The sequence below is a fragment of the Helobdella robusta genome (genome assembly GCF_000326865.2).
Source record: "Helobdella robusta unplaced genomic scaffold HELROscaffold_14, whole genome shotgun sequence".
NCBI classification, from domain to species: Eukaryota; Metazoa; Annelida; class Clitellata; order Rhynchobdellida; family Glossiphoniidae; genus Helobdella; species Helobdella robusta.
The window spans coordinates 721,018-738,517 of NW_008703782.1; the positions used below are offsets into that span (position 1 = coordinate 721,018).

The window sequence follows — 17,500 nt, forward strand, 5'->3', positions numbered from 1 at the left end:
CTGACGTTATTAATGTAGCTGATTACAATAGGAAGTATAATGAGCTTAAGGAAAAGTACGCAAAAAGTTTGATAGATGTGAGGTTTTTTTTTTTTGTTTTAAAGTTTGATTTTATACGTGTGTGTGTGTGTTGATGTTGGTGTGTGTGTGTGTGTTTGCTCGTCAACTTCTAATAAAATGATGATGAGGATGATGTTAAAAATGATTTATTATTACAACAAAAAGTAATATTAATAATAATTATTAAAATTAGATATGGACTGAGAACACAGATCCACTGAAATTCATATTTGAAGACATTGGTATTGCTGCATATTTACTGGTTAGATTCTCTCTCTCTCTCTCTCTCTCTCTCTCTCTCTCTCTCCCTCCCTCACTCACTCATCGTTTTCTTACTTTCTCTCATATATATCTCCCTTTTCTCACTTTTTTGTGGCATAATTTCATCAATGAATGATGCTTGAAATGTTCAATTACTTAGCAGTTAACCCTTATACCCACCATACCAGATATTAATGAAATATTTCGATCACTAATCACGTTGAATGTGTGTTGAAATTTGATGGCACTCCTTTTAATTGCAGTTAGTTTGGGAGAAGTACGATAAGAAGGCGAAAGATGGAGTGGATGGGCGTCAATGTTTTGTGGATGTTGGCTGTGGGAATGGTTTATTGGTTTATATTCTCAATTCGGAAGGGGTTGGATTTCTCAATTTCCATTTCTTCCTTTCTCTCTCTCTCTCTCTTTCTCTCTCTCTCTCTCTCTCTCTCTCTCTCTCTCTCTCTCTTTCACTCTTTCTTCCTTTTTTCTATTTCTTTTTCTCTGCATCTTATTGCTTTTATATCTCTTCTCTGTTATTCTACACATCGTGCTTTCTCCTCTCTCTTTCTCTCTCTCTCTCTTTCTAATTTAATCTTTTTTTCTACTCTTTTTTCTGTCTCTACGTACGTATGTACGTACGTACATACATACATACGTACGTACGTAGATAGATATTTAATAGATATTTTTATGACTCCTACCTCCATAAGTACAGAGGTTACGGGGTTGATATAAGGAGCAGAAAGATTTGGACTCATTTAAAGCCAAATGCTGATTTACGGGTGATTATTATTCGTAATTACTATTTTGCTATGAGTATTTTTCAGTAATAATATTAACTTTTTGGTAATTCTTTATAATATTAAAATAGTTTTAGTTATTTATTATTTATTTTATATAATAATTTTGCATGGTGGGGTAGTGAAGCGGCCGAGGTTGTGCTTAGCTCTTCTGTTGCAGTGATTACCATATTCGAATGCAATGTCTTCTCCATTTCTCCTTTAATAAAATACAATTTATGTGTGTGTGTCAGTGTGTGTGTGCGTGCGTGCGTGTGTGTTTGTGTGTGTTAACATTTCTGAGATATAATTAAGAGAGGAAGTTGTAGGTAGGATAATAATATAGTCATTTTAATGTAGTTTCATAATTATGATGAAGGTTCAGACGGTTGTGCCAACAGATAGTAACCTGTTTGAAGATGCCAGATGGCTGATTGGCAATCACAGTGACGAGTTGACTCCTTGGATTCCTGTCATGGCCGCCAGGTTTTTTGCTGGAAATTAAACCTAAAAAAATTGTATTTATAATCTAAATGAATACGATTTCATACGATTCATCATTTTTATAAACATTTTTAGCCGATTTTAAAAAAATTATTTTTTTTTGCTATTTCAGATCAAAAAATAAAAAGTGCCAGTATTTCCTAATCCCGTGCTGTCCGTGGGATTTCACTGGAAAGTTCTCCCAAAGTTTCAAATCTAAGTCCTCGTCCTCATCATCGCCATCGTCGTTAGTAGATAGACGACACCACACACACACACACGCACACACACACAAACACATATAGGCCTGGGAAATATGAAGACTACTTGAATTTCATTCATGAAGTTGGCGAAATCTGCGGTTTCGATGTACTAAAAGATATCTTGAGAATTCCATCAACTAGAAGAGTTAGCATCATTACGCACGCACACACACACACAAACACGCACGCACACACTCACACACACTTAAGATAAGTGGTGAACCTTCTACTGCTACTACTACATTACTACATTTGTATCGGTTTAATTTAAGTAACGAAAAATTTATATATATATTTTTTTCAAAGTCTCCCAAGACCATATTAACATATACACACACACACGCACGCACACGCACGCACGCACACACTTAAGATTAGTGGTGAACCTTCTACTGCCTAATGCTACTACTAAATTACTTAAGTAACGAAAAATTTATATATATATCTTTTTCAAAGTCTCCCAAAACCATATTAACATATACATAATACAGACCTGCTTCATAGGACTCGCCGAACACGACGGTGTTACCAGGAAGATGAGTAACCAGGAAAGATTGATGAAGATGGAAAGTTACATCACGTCCAGGAAAAGAGCGTCCAACAACAGTAGCACGGACGCAGATTTCAAACCGCGCGATTCCGTCGAAAAAGTCAAAAATGCCGCAGCGATCGATCGTAAATTGATTGAACGTATCTGGATGACTACTCTGAATGAATTGCTGAAGACGAACAATTACGTGCGTTGCGTGTGGTGTTTAAATTTTAATGTTACAATTCTCTTTTTATTACATCTCAGAAGGAACACACACACATTCACACAAACGCTACACACAAAGTGAGTGTCAGTGAGTCAACATAACACACACATGCTGCATCGAACCCGGCCGTTGCATGCGCCTTTTACTGTCACAATCTCGCCGCAAAATATTTTCGTAAATGAGTCGTCAGTTAACTTTATAGTAAATGTGTTGATGCGAAATCAAAAACAGAAAGATTATATGATGTGTGATCGTGGAGCTACTGATGGGACGGAATCCAAAAAGTGGAATAGAGGAGGTGATTGTCATTCGCTCGTTCGTCATTAAAATTAAAAATTGTAGGCTCTAAATAATTTATTTTGTCCCATTTTATTCGCAGGAACTTTGAGTTTGTCGAAATTAAGTGAGCAGTTCAGCAAAGATGAGTTGAATGTTCTAAAATCGGAATGCGGTGGTCTTCAAACTGTTCTTAAGAACTGCCCAGACGTTTTTGCAAGTTCGTTATCAACGATAAAACATTTCAAATCATTTCAATTTTTGTTTGTTACATACCTAAATTAAACACAATATAAATAAATGTAATCAAAAATATTGCAAATGTCAGATATAAGTAAAATAAATAAAATCTCCCAACACAGTTCGAGAAGGATTTGTTAAGTTGAGAGATTGGTCGTCTGCAGAGTTTGCTGAATATATAAAATGGCGGCAAAATAAAAACTCGACAACAAATGTCCTAAAAATTCAAAGAGATCAGACTCGAAAGACGAAAATATGTTTTTATTACGAACATCACCCTGATGGTTGCCCTCTTTCAAATGCTCATCATTGCAGATTTGCTCACGGTTCTTCTGATCTTAGTTTAAATAACTGACCTGATTTAATAAATGATCTGTTTTCTCGATTTTATGTAAATTTAATAATAAAAGTATTTAAAAGTCTTCAGTCTGATTATATTAGGATGTTGGTCGGCGGTTGATAATAAATTATGACCCAATGTTGACTCTCGCTACCTTCGTATCGTGAAGAGATCGCACGATGTTCGTCTAGGCGACCGTCCTGGAAGGCTGGATGCGTCAGCTTGATGGCCGTCATGACGATGTCGCTATCGCCGGCTTTCACGATCTTGTTCCCGCTAATCAACCAATACTGGTTGTCAGAGTTTGGATTTGGTTTTGCTAACGTTGTGCCGGTATCTATATTTAAAATTATTTTACCTCATTTAATTTATTAAATTCCGATAAAAAGTATTAACTCTGAAGAAGAGGTTTATGTCAGTCATCAATTTCAATATAGAGTTTTTCATCAATTATCTACGGTTTATTTTGTATAAAACAATCAGCAAGTTTCATCAATCAGACGAACGACAAGTTATTTGACGGTTTAAAGTTTAACGTCAACTCACCAGATACATTAAGAACTAATCTTTTGTTCATCTTTGACCTGATGTTTCTTTCATAATCTTCGAAAAAGAGTTGGGTTTTGACTGAAGCTGTAGTCTTTTGTGCGTACAATCCGACCATACTGCCTGCCTTCGTACGGCCTCCGAGTACATCCAGTACCTTTCTTTCGGAAACGCTCTTCACGTAGAAATAGTTTATCTCACTGTTTTGAAAAAATTGTTTTTTTTAATATTTTGAATTTTTTTTCAATGGAGAAAATAAAATGTTCTAACGCTGATTTTAGTCGCCAGATCTGACTTCTTCTTCCATTGAAGTCGGCCACGCAGAGTTCAGCGCCTTCATCCTTTGAATGGTGAACAACATCAAGGACCTTGCTCGGATTTGTGCAGCTTTCAATGACTTGCCTTTCTTTGTTGTAGTACCACTTTTGAACATTTGTAGCGTTGTTTCTCGCAGACGTTTCGGGTTCACCATGTTCATCATTTCTGACGTTCGTTTTGAATACCTCTAAACATATCCTGTTATCAACTGTGAAGTAAAACATTGAATCTTTTGAAATATACATTGGGCTATAATAATGCTCTGAATTATGACATAATTTAATAGTTTGAAATCTCGTCGCACACATACCTGTGATACTGATGCATTTGTTGGTCATCTTATGTCGAACTGTCTCAGTTAGCGGATCCTGAAACCAAAGTTGGCTCTCAAAATTTTCGTCGGATGATATTTTTTTCCAAAGAGACACTGGAGATTTGGTAGGATCGTTGGCAAATTCGTTTTTTCCATTTGGCGAAAATGTGTTCTCTAGGTACAACTTGTTATGCCTGTTTTTCAGGAAGAAGTACTTACCACAATTCAGTGGAGCCATGCAGCCCGTGCGATGCAATGCAACTAAGTGCTCTTTATTTATTTCACTCTTCACAGTTTTTTTTCTACCCAAGGTAATATCGTTCAAACGTCACTAAAACTGTGAAAAACTACTGCTTTTTAATAATATCGGTATCACCACGTTTCTTCTTGTATGCAAGAAGTCTAAACGCTAGCTAGCCAAGTTTAATGTTGGCTTTTTTTGTTTTTTAAAATTCGCAATAATAATTATTTAAAAAAGTATCGTCCGTTTAAACAAAAAAAAACTGAAACGCAAAAACTTATCGGCATATTTTTCAATGCTTTAGTAGGATAGTTCCTATATTTTAAGACTCAAGAACTTTTTTATATACGTGTATATGTGGATGTATGTATGTATATGTACGTATGTGTGTGTATGTACGTATGCATGCATATGCATGTACGAATAAATCTATGTATCTATAATTTATATGTGGCGACTATGTATACATGTTTGCGTGTACGTTTGTATGTGTGTGTGTGTGTATGTATGTCTGTATGTTTGTGTGTAGTATAAATTACACCCAGATTTTCATTAACATATTAATACCGCCTAGAATAAATGACAAATAAATAGATAGATGAAATTATTTGTTGATTTATAATCCACTCAACAGCCTTTAGGAGGATGATTTTTGAACTGAATTATGAATTACGAATATTAAGTAGGTGCGACCGCTATTTAGATTACACGCTCACACACGCACGCACACACAAATATATATATATATATATATATACATACACACACACATTAATTCAACATCTTTTCTTGCGACCGATAAATAGTTATAACGATGATGAAGATAGGAATGATGACGAGTAGGTAGATGATGGTGATTGTTATAATGATGATTGAGATGACGACGATGATGATTAGGTAGATAATAAATAATTAAGATGATGGTGACGACGACGATGATAATCTCGACGGGGCTATTACCCTATTCAAAAATCATCTTTTAATGGTTTTAACTTAGATTGTTGACATAAGCACAACACATTTAAGAACGTTTTACTAAATTTTATGCATTTCTACATACATACATATAAATATCTATATATATATATATATGTGTGTGTGTTTGTGTGTGCGCGAGTCTTTTTCAGTTGCTCCTAAACTAAACTAAACAAAAAAAAACTTATGTGGCTTGAAAAAATTAAAACTGATAACATAATTGATCGATTATTATTAACCAATCACAATTCGGAACACAAGCGATGATAAACATTTTGATGAAAAGTGAATGATTGATTGAATTGATGAATGCATGGATAAATGATTAAATGAATGAATAGATGAATGAATAAGTGGATGAACTAATGGGTAAATGAATTAGTAAATAAATTCATGGTTCGCTGAATGGTTTGATAGATGAATGAATGAATAACTGATTGAATGAATAACCGAGTGAATGAATAATTGAATGAATGAATAACTGAATGAATGGACAAATGAGTAAAAAGACAATAGTGAAAAATAAAAAATTTATTTCCCAGTTAAAAAAATTTGAGAAAAAAACGAATTTTAAAAACCACATATGAAGATAAATGAACCAACCTTCCAGTGACATGAAGTGATGAAAGTGAGTGTTTAATAACATAAAACAACAATAACAACAATAATAACTATTATTATTATTATCATAATATATATAATGAATCTATATATATAATTGTATCTGCAATGTTATTTGACAAAAATCAATATTTTTGCATAGAAACACGATGCCTTTTTATCAACTATCTTTAATATTTTTAAAGATAATACAATAACAATAATAAATAATAACAATATTTATAATAAATAAAAGAAATACATGTGACAATGGCAGAGAAAAATAAATCCACGGAGTCAATAAATATACATTCATAGAAACAACGAAATCAAAGAGTTCATTTTTCAAGACAAAAAGATTATTATCATCGTTACAAAAACAATTATTGTTGTTACTACTACTACTACTACTACTACTAATACTACTACTACTACTACCACTACTACTAGCTACCACTACTACTAGTTCTTTTACTTTCTACCGCTGATGCTGCTTCTACTACTGCTGCTGCTACTGCACAAACTGAATAAGGTACTTGAGGGCCACCCTATTAGCATCGTAAACTATGTACTCATTTCTATTCACAATGTTATGGAAGCTGAAATCTCCGTCTGGGTTTTTCCACTTTTCCTTTATGTTAATTAGGTCGCCAACGGGCATCACTGCTCCTAATGTTGTAATAATATATTTCATTAATGATTTTATCATTATATATTTATGTAAACTTTACATTGTAAAGATTGGACGACGGTTAGTATTGAACGACTGAACCACAAATAAATAAATATAAATAAGAAACAAAACCGAACAACAAAAACAACAACAACAACTTACCGCTGGACATTGTGACGTCATAAACAGGGTTGGGCGCGGTTTCCCCAATGCCAAGGACACTATCGTGAGACACGGGCGGATATTTATTGGAATACGTCGAGTGAATGACCTTCACCTTGCCGAGGTCGACCTTTTAAGTTATGGTTATTCCATGTTTATAAGTTAATTTATTACCCAAACAAACCACGCCCCAAAAGACCTCATAAATATTAATTGGGCCCTAATTACGTTTATGATAATATTATTATGTGGACTCAAGACGTACAAATAGATTTTACTCGTAGCATTTATTTTATTCGTATATATCACCTTGTTTTGGAAAAAGAACTGTAAAACTAAAATGGGTGAATTTGTGTTTAATTCGCTAAAAGACAATATTTTTTATCGTCGTAAATAACATAATAACTAAATCGCGTAAGTCATCAATTTAATTCGTCACCACTATACATTCGTTTAACGATAATCGAGTTTGATAGCGAGCATCACATCAGTGATCCGCTAGTTCCCTGTTCCTATGTGGATACGGTATTCATCGCAACATCAAGATAGAGAACCAGAACTATCTACATAATAACACAACATACAAAGAACAACATCCACATAATAATATAATATAAAAGCAACTCATACCTCGCAAATTAGCATAAACTTCACGTTGCTTGCGTGGCTAGCGTAGTTATAGCAGTAGTCGGCGCTCTTCGTAAACATGTCGGCCGTGTAGATGCCCTGCACAAATCATAATATTTGCATAAATTATTATAATTTATTAGGTCGTTTTATTGCATTGATCAAAATTAAAAATTAAACTTATTGAACAAAATTAAACCATGAAAACAAAAATAACATCGATATCTATAAATAGCAATCCTAGAAAAGCCCACCTCTCCAAACATGCTTCCAGATTTTGTGGCAAAGTTATGCGCTATTAAGAGTCCTCTGGTTAGGATGCTGATGAGGTTCGTGCTGCTGCTGCCGTGGAACAATAACTTCCGATTTTCCGATCTTTCAGATTGGAATTTCCCAACGTCCAGCTGGCTCTGCAGTCTAAAAATTGCTTCAACTTTCCCTGGATCAATTGAAATTTCGGTTTCGATTTCAGGAAACGGTACAATTTATCATTTTTAAAGTAAAGATTAAAAAAAATTCTTTTAAAATACTGAACTTTACCATCATATAACAAGCCACAAACACACACACACACACACACACACACACACACACACACACACACACACACTCAAACTCGCATTCAGACATAAGGCATATATACAAAACAAACAAACACACACACACGGGCGCACACGCACACACACAAAACCCCAAATACGAATAAATACAAAACAAAGATATATAAACCTGTAAAAGTTGAGTAGATATATTTCAGTAGATACTGGCCTTCCATACTCTCTTCATCGATGGGATCGATACGGCAGCCCATACATTTGTAGATGTAATCGAATGTGTTTATCTCTGTGGGGGTGTTAGGTGATGGTGAAGATGACGCCGACGATGATGATAGGGACGATGACAAGGTGCGGATGATGGTGGTCACGAATACGAACAACACCATCATCATTATCGAACAAACAACAAAGACAACATCAAACAACAACACCAAACAACAACGCCAAACAACACCAAACAACAACAAACAAACAACAACAAACAACAACAACAACAGAACCACAAAAACACAACACCACCAACAACAACAACATCAACATACCCAAAGATCTGCTCATAGATGCGACCATGAACCTAGAAGCTAACTCTAATTCGGCGAGTTCCTCGATATAACCTAATTCAGTGTTTATTTTATTCGCGTTATCCAAAATGGGCAGTTTTTCATATTCGAATCCTTGCTTGGGAAGAATGTAATAGTAATTGTTCGACAGCTCTGCTATCTGGTGGAGGAAAATATTATTTAAATATTTATTATTTTTGATTTTTCATCGTTGACGTCATCATCTCCTACAACATCGTCGTCATAATCATCATCATGTTAGACATCATCATCATCATCATCATCATCATCATGAAAACCTTTTCAGAAATTTTCCGATACTCTTCGCTTTCAACATTCATTCTTTCTGTTGTACTGTCTCGTCTATCTATCAACGCTCTTTGGAAGGAAGGTTCATAATTACATCATTCATTCATTCATTTGTTCGTTCGTTCATTCATTCACTCAGTCATTCATTCATTCATTCATTCATTCAATCATTCATGCATTCGTTCATTCATTCATTCAATCATTCATTCATTCATTCATTCATTCATTCATTCATTCATTCATTCATTCATTCATTCATTCATTCATTCAACTAACAACAATTCCTTTAAGATGTTCTTGGCTTTTTCAAGGTCACTCCTGCTCAACCTGCCCAGGACGACGTTCGACTTGTTCAGTCCCATCTGGTTCATTCGATTCTTCATTCCGGATACATCCGTCTGATTGATTGATTGAATAAATGAATGAATAATTGACTGAATGATTGATCGAATAAATAAATTAATGAATGATGGATTGATTGAAAGATTGACTGGATGAAAGATTGTGTGAATGGTTGGCTGGTTGGGTGCCTGAACGTATGTCTATTATAATAATCAATAAAACAGGTGAGTTAACTGACAACCAAATCAACAACACAATCAAATTAACCAACTGACTGACCAATCAACCAACCAGCTAATCAACTGACCACTAACCAGCAAATTAACTGACCAACCAACCGACTAACCAATTCTTTAATCAGATCATACACGAGAATCGGTAACTTGGAAACCTTGTTGCAGTGCAAATCAATAGGGATGTTCTCTTTTCTTAGCGGTGCCCGTCTCGATTCCAGAGAGACCAGTCGGTATTTTTTTGGCTTGTGTTCGAATCTGGAAAAAATTGAAAAAAAAATTAATTTTGCAAAAAATTATAACAATAATAATTGCAATAATCGTCTTACTTATTATATTCAGACCAATCGTTTCCTGTTTTGGCCCTGAAAACCTTCTTGAACTCTTTCTCCGCGTCGGCTCTTAAAGGGAATGGGGTCTGTTGGTACTGCCCTCTGTCCCCTACCCTCCCCCATCTGATTATTATTATCATTACTATTATTATTATTAGTAGTAGTAGTAGCAGCAGCAGCAGCAGCAGTAGTAGTAGTAGCAGTTGTCGTGGTATTAAGTAGTAGTAGCAGAGATTAGTAATAGAAGTAGTTGTCGATATTGTAGATTAAAATAAAACTCAATCAAACATTTCACATCATCATCATCATCACCATCGTCGTCGTCATCATCATCATCGTCATCATTATCAAACTAACCTATTGAAGAGCACGTACATATCTTTCTGACGCTGATGAATTATCTGGTGATGATGATGACGATGGTGGTGGTTGTAATGATGATGGTGATGATGACGATGATGATTGTGCAAATTAAAAAAAAATAATTGCGGGAATGACTACAGCAATAAAACTTATTTATCAGCCTAACAGACAGACAGCCTGACAGACAGAGAGTCAGCCAGCCAGACAGACAGCCAATCAACTAACCAACCATCCAACCAACCGACCGACCTGCATCTTATAAAAGTTGTACATCCCCCATCTGCCGTTCTCCACCTGGAACTTGAACAGCAAAACATCGAATGGCGTGTTATTCATGTTTTCATCCAGGTGTACATCACTGATAGATGGATGGATAGATGAATGAATGAATGAATGAACGAATGAATAAATGAATGAATGATAGATAAATGGATGAATGGATAGATGGATTGCTATATAAATAGATGAATAATCATTCATTTGTCTTAAACAACCAATCAGTCAACCAACCAACCAATCAACCAACCAACCAACCAACCACCAACCAGACTACCAACCAGACTACCAACCAACCAACCAATCAACCAACCAGCCAACCAATCAACCAATCACAATCAACTAGCCAACCAACCACCAACCAGACTACCAACCAACCAATCACAATCAACTAGCCAACCAACCACCAACCAGACTACCAACCAACCAACCAACCAACCAGCCAGCCATCCAACCAACCAATCACAATCAACTAGCCAACCGACCAACCCGCAATTAGACTTGTCCAAATGTTCATCGGGTTTCGGAATGAATCTCAAAGAATCATCATCACCGCCGCTCTTTACTTTCCTCTTCAGCATTTTCTTCTCATAATCTTCAATGAACAATCTGGCATCACTATCAGGATCGACTCTAACAGTGTCATCATCATCAAGACCGACATTATTATTAATATTAGTGTTTCCAGCCAGGTATTGCTTTCTCTGGTGGTTGTAGGAAAAATAATTTGTAAAAAATATATAATAATAATAACAATAATAATAACAACAATAATAATAATAATAATAATAATAATAATAATCAATAATAATAATAATAAGGTTAACCTTGTCATAATAATCATCAACGCCATCTTGGCCATCACGCCCGCCACTCAGATAAATGCACGTCTGATACAACTTCCGGCAGCCGTAAACGACGGCTAGATCGCTAATCCTATCTCCATTATCGTCCCTATCGACAATCCTGGCCCCCAAAGACACCAAATGAAGAAGCAGGAAGTGGTTATCGAAAACCGGAACTCTAGAGAGAAGATCGTAAATCGATTTCGCGCCAACATGACCGCACTTATTATTATTGATATTATTATTATTATTATTATTATTGAATGGAAGTAGGTAGTGTAGTACGGTTCTGTTCATATTATCACGGTGACAGAGTGTTAAGTTGGACGTTATTGGGATTGGGACGTGTGTCATGTCGATTCCTGATAATTATAATAATAATAATTATCATAATTATCCTGATAATTATAATAATAATAATTATTATAATTATCCTGATAATTATAATGAGAACATCCTTTTATTGTCTAACTCTAAATAACAAATATTAATAATGAAATAATTATAAAATCCTATTTAATAATAATATATATAATAATAATTATTATAATTATAAACACTATTATTATAAATATAGGTGATTATGATAAGTATTGTTATTAAACGGTTAAGTAAGGCAGCCTGTGATGAAGAAACGAAAATTATACAATAAGCAGCACATCACTATACCTCTAAATACAACATCCCGCTTTTTATCCGCATTTCCGGAAAGATTTTTCGCGCCATCTTGCTTTTTTCCCGCTTCATCATTATCATCACCGTCAACCGCCATTCTCGTATCGTCATTATCACCGTTACGTATATTAGTATCCATTTCTAAATCATCGTCATCACCACTATCGCCATCGTCATCATTATTATTATTATTATTATTATTATTATTATTAGACAGTCTGGCTCTGCCTAATTCGAATATCCTCCTAGAGACGCCATTTTTATTTTTTCTCCCGCCAGCAGCATCATCACCATCACCGTCCAGAGGTTGGAGGTCAAAGAAGAGATGTGGATAAAGCGTGTGAGGGTAAGATGGTGACGATTGGTGAGGGTCTTGGGATAGTAGATAGACCATTTCTATGTCGTTCTGCTTGGTTTTGTTTGTTCGTTTGTTTGGTTGGTTGGAAAGAACAAGAGAAGCATGAATGATGACTGAAAGGAATGAATGATAGACAACAACCAATCAAATCTTCAATCAATCAAAATTAGTCAACCAGTCAAAACCAGTCGAGCAACAAACAATCAGCCAACCAATAAACAACAACCAAACAGCCAATCAAAATCAGCCAACTATACATGCAATAACCAACCAACCAACCAGTCAAAACAAACCAAACCAACCAACCAACCAACCAATCAAAACAAACAAACCAGCCAGCCAGCCAGCCAATCACCACACAACTGACCAAGGCAACAGCCACCATTAACGCATTCAGACCCTGATCGATTGGTTGATTGACATTGGCGCCCATTTTTAAAATCTCCCGCGCTAAATCTAAATTATTACTGATCAACGCCAAACACAATGGATTCAAATTAATCAAAGCCGTTCTCTGATTGGCTGGGTCTGATTTGGTAGGCGGAATTTGATTGATCAGTTTTGTTGATATTTTCGCGGGTTTTATTAGTGATTTTGATGCTAATGACGTTGTTGTTGTTTTGGCGATCAGTGATTGGTCAAAAAAGCTGGGCCTGTCTATTTTTAGATCGTTACCGTAGCCATTGAATGTATAAATAGATAAGGGAAATTTGCACGTGAAATCCAAAGTTAGTTCCGCCTTTATTAGTATTTTCATTATATCGCTGCAAGAAATTAGCATAAATTAGAATTAATTATTTAACTTTAATGGATTAATATTAATTAATATGCTAAGCGATCAACACAGGAAGTATTGATACAACGATATTAACGAACCCAACCAAGCAACAACAACAAGTCCATCAACTCTAACAACTGCTCCATCAACTCTAACAACTGCTCCAACAACTCTAACAACAACTACAACAGCATCAACAACAACACCAACAACCTCAACAACAACACCAACAACATCAACAACAACAACGACCAAAACAACAACTATCTACCAAACCAACACCAAATGGGCGTCATTTTTCGAGAGGTCATTCCAGAAGAGGGCGGCCATACAATTTCTACCAGCATTATCAGACTTCAAGACATTCGCCGCGGATATAACCCCTAAGGAATTTGATTATTGTTGGTGATATGATTGTGGGTTTGTTGATTGACGGATTAATTGATTGATTGATTGATTCATTCATTCATTTAGCCAGTCAGCAGCCAGCCAACCAATCAGATAGCCAGCCAACCAACCAACCAATCAAAAACTTCACAAGGGGTAGACATCTATGTAGACAGGCATAATGTAACGCTGTACACCCATAACAATCAATCTCATTGAAGTTAATTCCTTTGGCTTTCAATAGTTTCGCTACCTATGGCGGCATATTGTGTATGTGTGTAACGTGTGTGTATTTTTGTGTAACGCGTGTATATTTGTGTGTGCTACTAACGACAACGACAAAAACAACAACAACAACAACAACGACAACAAGAAACAAACAAACCTCCTCAACCCCGTTATCATTACCGTCTCGACAACTATCAGCTAACACGTGGGCCAAATTTCCACTTCCATCGATGACGTCATCGACGCTACTACAACCACCACCGCCACTGCTACTACTACCGCTACCACTACTACTACCATTAATTAGAATGCCACCAGCTGCAGTAGTTGTTGTAGTTGTTGTTTGTTGAGGAACAACAAGTAGGTCTTCTGATGATTTTGCTTTGTTGATTAATGATAAGGCTAGGTGGAACTTTTTGGCTCGGAATGCCGCCTGTGTGCGTGCGTGTGTATGTGTTTGTATGTGTGTGCGTGTGTATATGTATGCGTGTATCTGTATGTGTTTGTTGGACGTAAGTGTGCGCGTATGTATGTTTGGATGTGAGTTTGTGGTGTGTGTGTGTTGAAATGTGTTTATTTGCCTAAGAGAGAGAGAGAGAGAGAGAGAGAGAGAGAGAGAGAGAGAGAGAGAGAGAGAGAGAGAGAGAGAGAGAGAGAGAGAGAGAGAGACAAACATACAAACCAAACCAACCACTATAAATTGACTGAGCTTCATATTGTACGAGTACCTCATCTCCAACATCATAAATGTCGCTCCTTGGTATTCTTTGCTTATTACGTGCTACGTGTGTGAGTGAGTGAATGAATGAATGAATGAATGAGTAATCGAATGAATGAGTAAACGAATGAATAAATAAATGAAAATGAACGAATGAATGAATATATAAATAACTAATGGGCATTTTTAATAATTTACTAATATAGACACGATTTCAGAAACAATCAATCCAACAAACCTACAAACATTTGATCAATCAGCTAACAAATGAACTAACCAATCAGTCAATCAAACAACTAATGAATCAGCCAAGCAATTAACCAAACAAACCTGTATAATGGGGCAACCCCGCACATCCCTGCTTTCACTTTTCTGAAATTTCCCAGGAAGCCAATGCAGTTTGGGTTTTTTCGACTTTCTCTTTTTATCTCTAATCATTTTCTGTTTCTTCCTCTCCTCATCATTAACATCACGCACGTTCTTATAAAAATCTTCATCACTTTTAATCTTATACTCATCGTCGTCGTTGTTCTCATCGTCGTCGTTGTTGTTGTTGGGATCACTATCAGCACTGTTGTTGTTGTTGTTGTTGTTGTTGGTTCGTTTTCTGTGGTGACCTTCCGGGTATATGTCCTTGCTGATGTCGGGGTTTTGTTGCAAGAGGATGATGAGGGATCTGGTGACGATGATGATGATGACAATGGGATTCGATGGTTGAATGATTGAATGGATGAATGACTGAATGGATGAATAAATGAATGAATGGAGAAGGGGTGAATCAATTATTCAATGAATGAATGAATGAATGAACGAACAATTGATTGATTTATTTAATGAAAATAGAACGAGTGAAATAATAAATGAGTGAATAAAGAAATAAACGAAAAATTAAAAAAAAACAAAAATTGATCGAGTAACCCCTCAGTTTGTTTCAAGACGGACAATGCCAGCGGGGTATTACCATCATTGTTCAGGCTATTTATATCGGCTCCTTTCTGGTCACGTGTAGAGTTATTGATGACGTCATCATCACCATCATCATCACAATTTCTATCGTCGTCGTCATCATCATCATCTTCGTCACCACAAAACCAACCTTAACGAGATGAACGGAGGAAACGCTGGCTCCCAGGGCAGCAGCATAATGAAGGGCGGTATTCCCTTTGACGTCCTTCACATTCACAAATAACCTTTGACCTTGTGCTCCAGATTCCGCGGACTGGGTCAATAAGTAGACCAGTTCAATCGGGTCAATGCATGATTTTAAATGGTCCTTGTGATCGGATCTGTTGTGTGCATGCTTGTGTATGTGTGTGCTTGTGTGTGCTTGTGTGTGTGTGTACATATATACATATATTTATGTGAGTATGTATGTGTGTGTTGGTGATAACCGCACTAACACCAACTAAACTAACGGTAATCCTATAAAAGCGTAATGTAAAGCCGTCCTCCCTTGAAGGTCCAACATTTTAAGCAACTCATCATTTTCGTCCCCGTGGTTCAGCAACATCATTTCCAGTTCGATGGAGGAATTAACGTTTCCTCTGTTGTGCGCTACGCAAATGTGCAGAGCAGTGTGACCGTGCATATCCCTGATTTTCGTCGAGGCTCCGGAAGTCAGGAGGAGTCGAACCGCTTTTATTACCGCTCGGTTGTCTGGTGGCAGTGATGATGATGATTGTGGTTGCTGTGATGATTATGATTAGTATGATGATGATTATGATGTCGGGTAATGATGAAGACGATGATATGATATGATAGAATAAATCTTAATTAAATGAATATCTACTAAATCATACTAATTAATTACTTAATAAACCAGGAACGCTTTCACCACCATCATTATCATCACCACTAAAATCGCTCCCATCATCATCATCACCACTAAATTAACCATCATCATCATCATCGCAATCATCATTGCAATCATCATCATAACCACCTCTATCATTTTTAACGAGTTTATGTAGGGGGGTTTGTCCCATGATGTCAACAGCGTTAACGTTCGCTCCGTGCTTCAGCAGGCATTCCATCATCTCAACCAGTGTCGAAATGTCTGGTTGGTCAGTTGGATGAATGATTGGTTGGTCTGTCGGCTGGTCCGTCAGTCGGTTTGTTGGTTGGTCGATTGGTCAGTTGGTTGGTTGGTCGATTGGTCAGTTGGTTGGTTGGTCGATTGGTCAGTTGGTTGGTTGGTCGATTGGTCAGTTGGTTGGTTGGTCGATTGGTCAGTTGGTTAGTTAGTCGATTGGTCAGTTGGTTGGTTGGTCGATTGGTCAGTTGGTTGGTTGGTCGATTGGTCAGTTGGTTGGTCAGTTGGTTGATTGGTTTGTCGGTTGGTTAGTTGAAAGATTGATTGCTATATTGACCGTTTAAATGTTTTCTGGTTCAAATCTGTTTTCCGACTAAACAACTTAATTAATGTAAAACTTAATTAATGTAAAACTTAATTCTGAAAATGTTTTTAAATCAGCCAGCCAACCAGCCAGCCAACTAACCATGTTTCATAACAAGGTAGTGTAGTAAGCTGGCCCCGGTCCGTTCATCAGAGCATTGGACATCATCGACTAGGTTTAGTAGCGGCGGGATTAATTTGTAAACTCTGTGTCTGATGGTAACAATAA

The 17,500-nt window shown here is 36.4% G+C and overlaps 4 protein-coding genes across 4 annotated transcripts in view; 1 reads left to right on the plus strand and 3 right to left on the minus strand.

Moving 5' to 3' along the window:
* Window positions 1-8: 8 nt before the first annotated feature.
* Window positions 9-3,475, plus strand: HELRODRAFT_74431 (hypothetical protein; the record flags this gene model as incomplete). Its single annotated transcript, XM_009014580.1, has 11 exons — window positions 9-77; window positions 254-322; window positions 585-698; window positions 1,032-1,103; window positions 1,480-1,586; window positions 1,717-1,803; window positions 1,889-1,991; window positions 2,338-2,587; window positions 2,864-2,902; window positions 2,984-3,104; window positions 3,268-3,475. Coding segments are annotated over 11 exons (1,239 nt in total), but the record flags the coding sequence as incomplete, so codon positions are not given.
* A 77-nt stretch (window positions 3,476-3,552) lies between these two features.
* On the minus strand, window positions 3,553-4,875 carry HELRODRAFT_168715 (hypothetical protein; the record flags this gene model as incomplete). The annotated part of the gene is made up of 4 exons (XM_009014581.1): window positions 3,553-3,797; window positions 4,007-4,206; window positions 4,277-4,532; window positions 4,635-4,875. The coding sequence occupies 4 exons, from the start codon at window positions 4,873-4,875 to the stop codon at window positions 3,553-3,555; spliced, it is 942 nt and encodes a 313-aa protein (XP_009012829.1).
* Window positions 4,876-6,755: 1,880 nt separating this feature from the next.
* Window positions 6,756-12,801, minus strand: HELRODRAFT_190616 (hypothetical protein; the record flags this gene model as incomplete). The annotated part of the gene is made up of 15 exons (XM_009014582.1): window positions 6,756-6,889; window positions 6,950-7,122; window positions 7,289-7,418; window positions 7,919-8,014; window positions 8,170-8,354; window positions 8,645-8,758; window positions 9,015-9,192; window positions 9,332-9,410; window positions 9,618-9,739; window positions 10,075-10,174; window positions 10,246-10,371; window positions 10,606-10,649; window positions 11,454-11,591; window positions 11,715-12,094; window positions 12,402-12,801. The coding sequence occupies 14 exons, from the start codon at window positions 12,799-12,801 to the stop codon at window positions 6,965-6,967; spliced, it is 2,250 nt and encodes a 749-aa protein (XP_009012830.1). The 3' UTR covers window positions 6,756-6,889; window positions 6,950-6,964.
* A 1,627-nt stretch (window positions 12,802-14,428) lies between these two features.
* Window positions 14,429-17,500, minus strand: part of HELRODRAFT_190617 (hypothetical protein) — a gene marked incomplete at both ends in the record, with an annotated part of 6,144 nt that continues 3,072 nt past the window's right edge. The window contains 7 exons of the mRNA XM_009014583.1: window positions 14,429-14,591; window positions 14,850-14,939; window positions 15,207-15,552; window positions 15,795-15,871; window positions 15,973-16,162; window positions 16,292-16,532; window positions 17,375-17,484. Coding sequence (XP_009012831.1) covers window positions 14,430-14,591; window positions 14,850-14,939; window positions 15,207-15,552; window positions 15,795-15,871; window positions 15,973-16,162; window positions 16,292-16,532; window positions 17,375-17,484 — 1,216 coding nt within the window. The remainder of the gene's footprint in view (window positions 14,592-14,849; window positions 14,940-15,206; window positions 15,553-15,794; window positions 15,872-15,972; window positions 16,163-16,291; window positions 16,533-17,374; window positions 17,485-17,500) is intronic.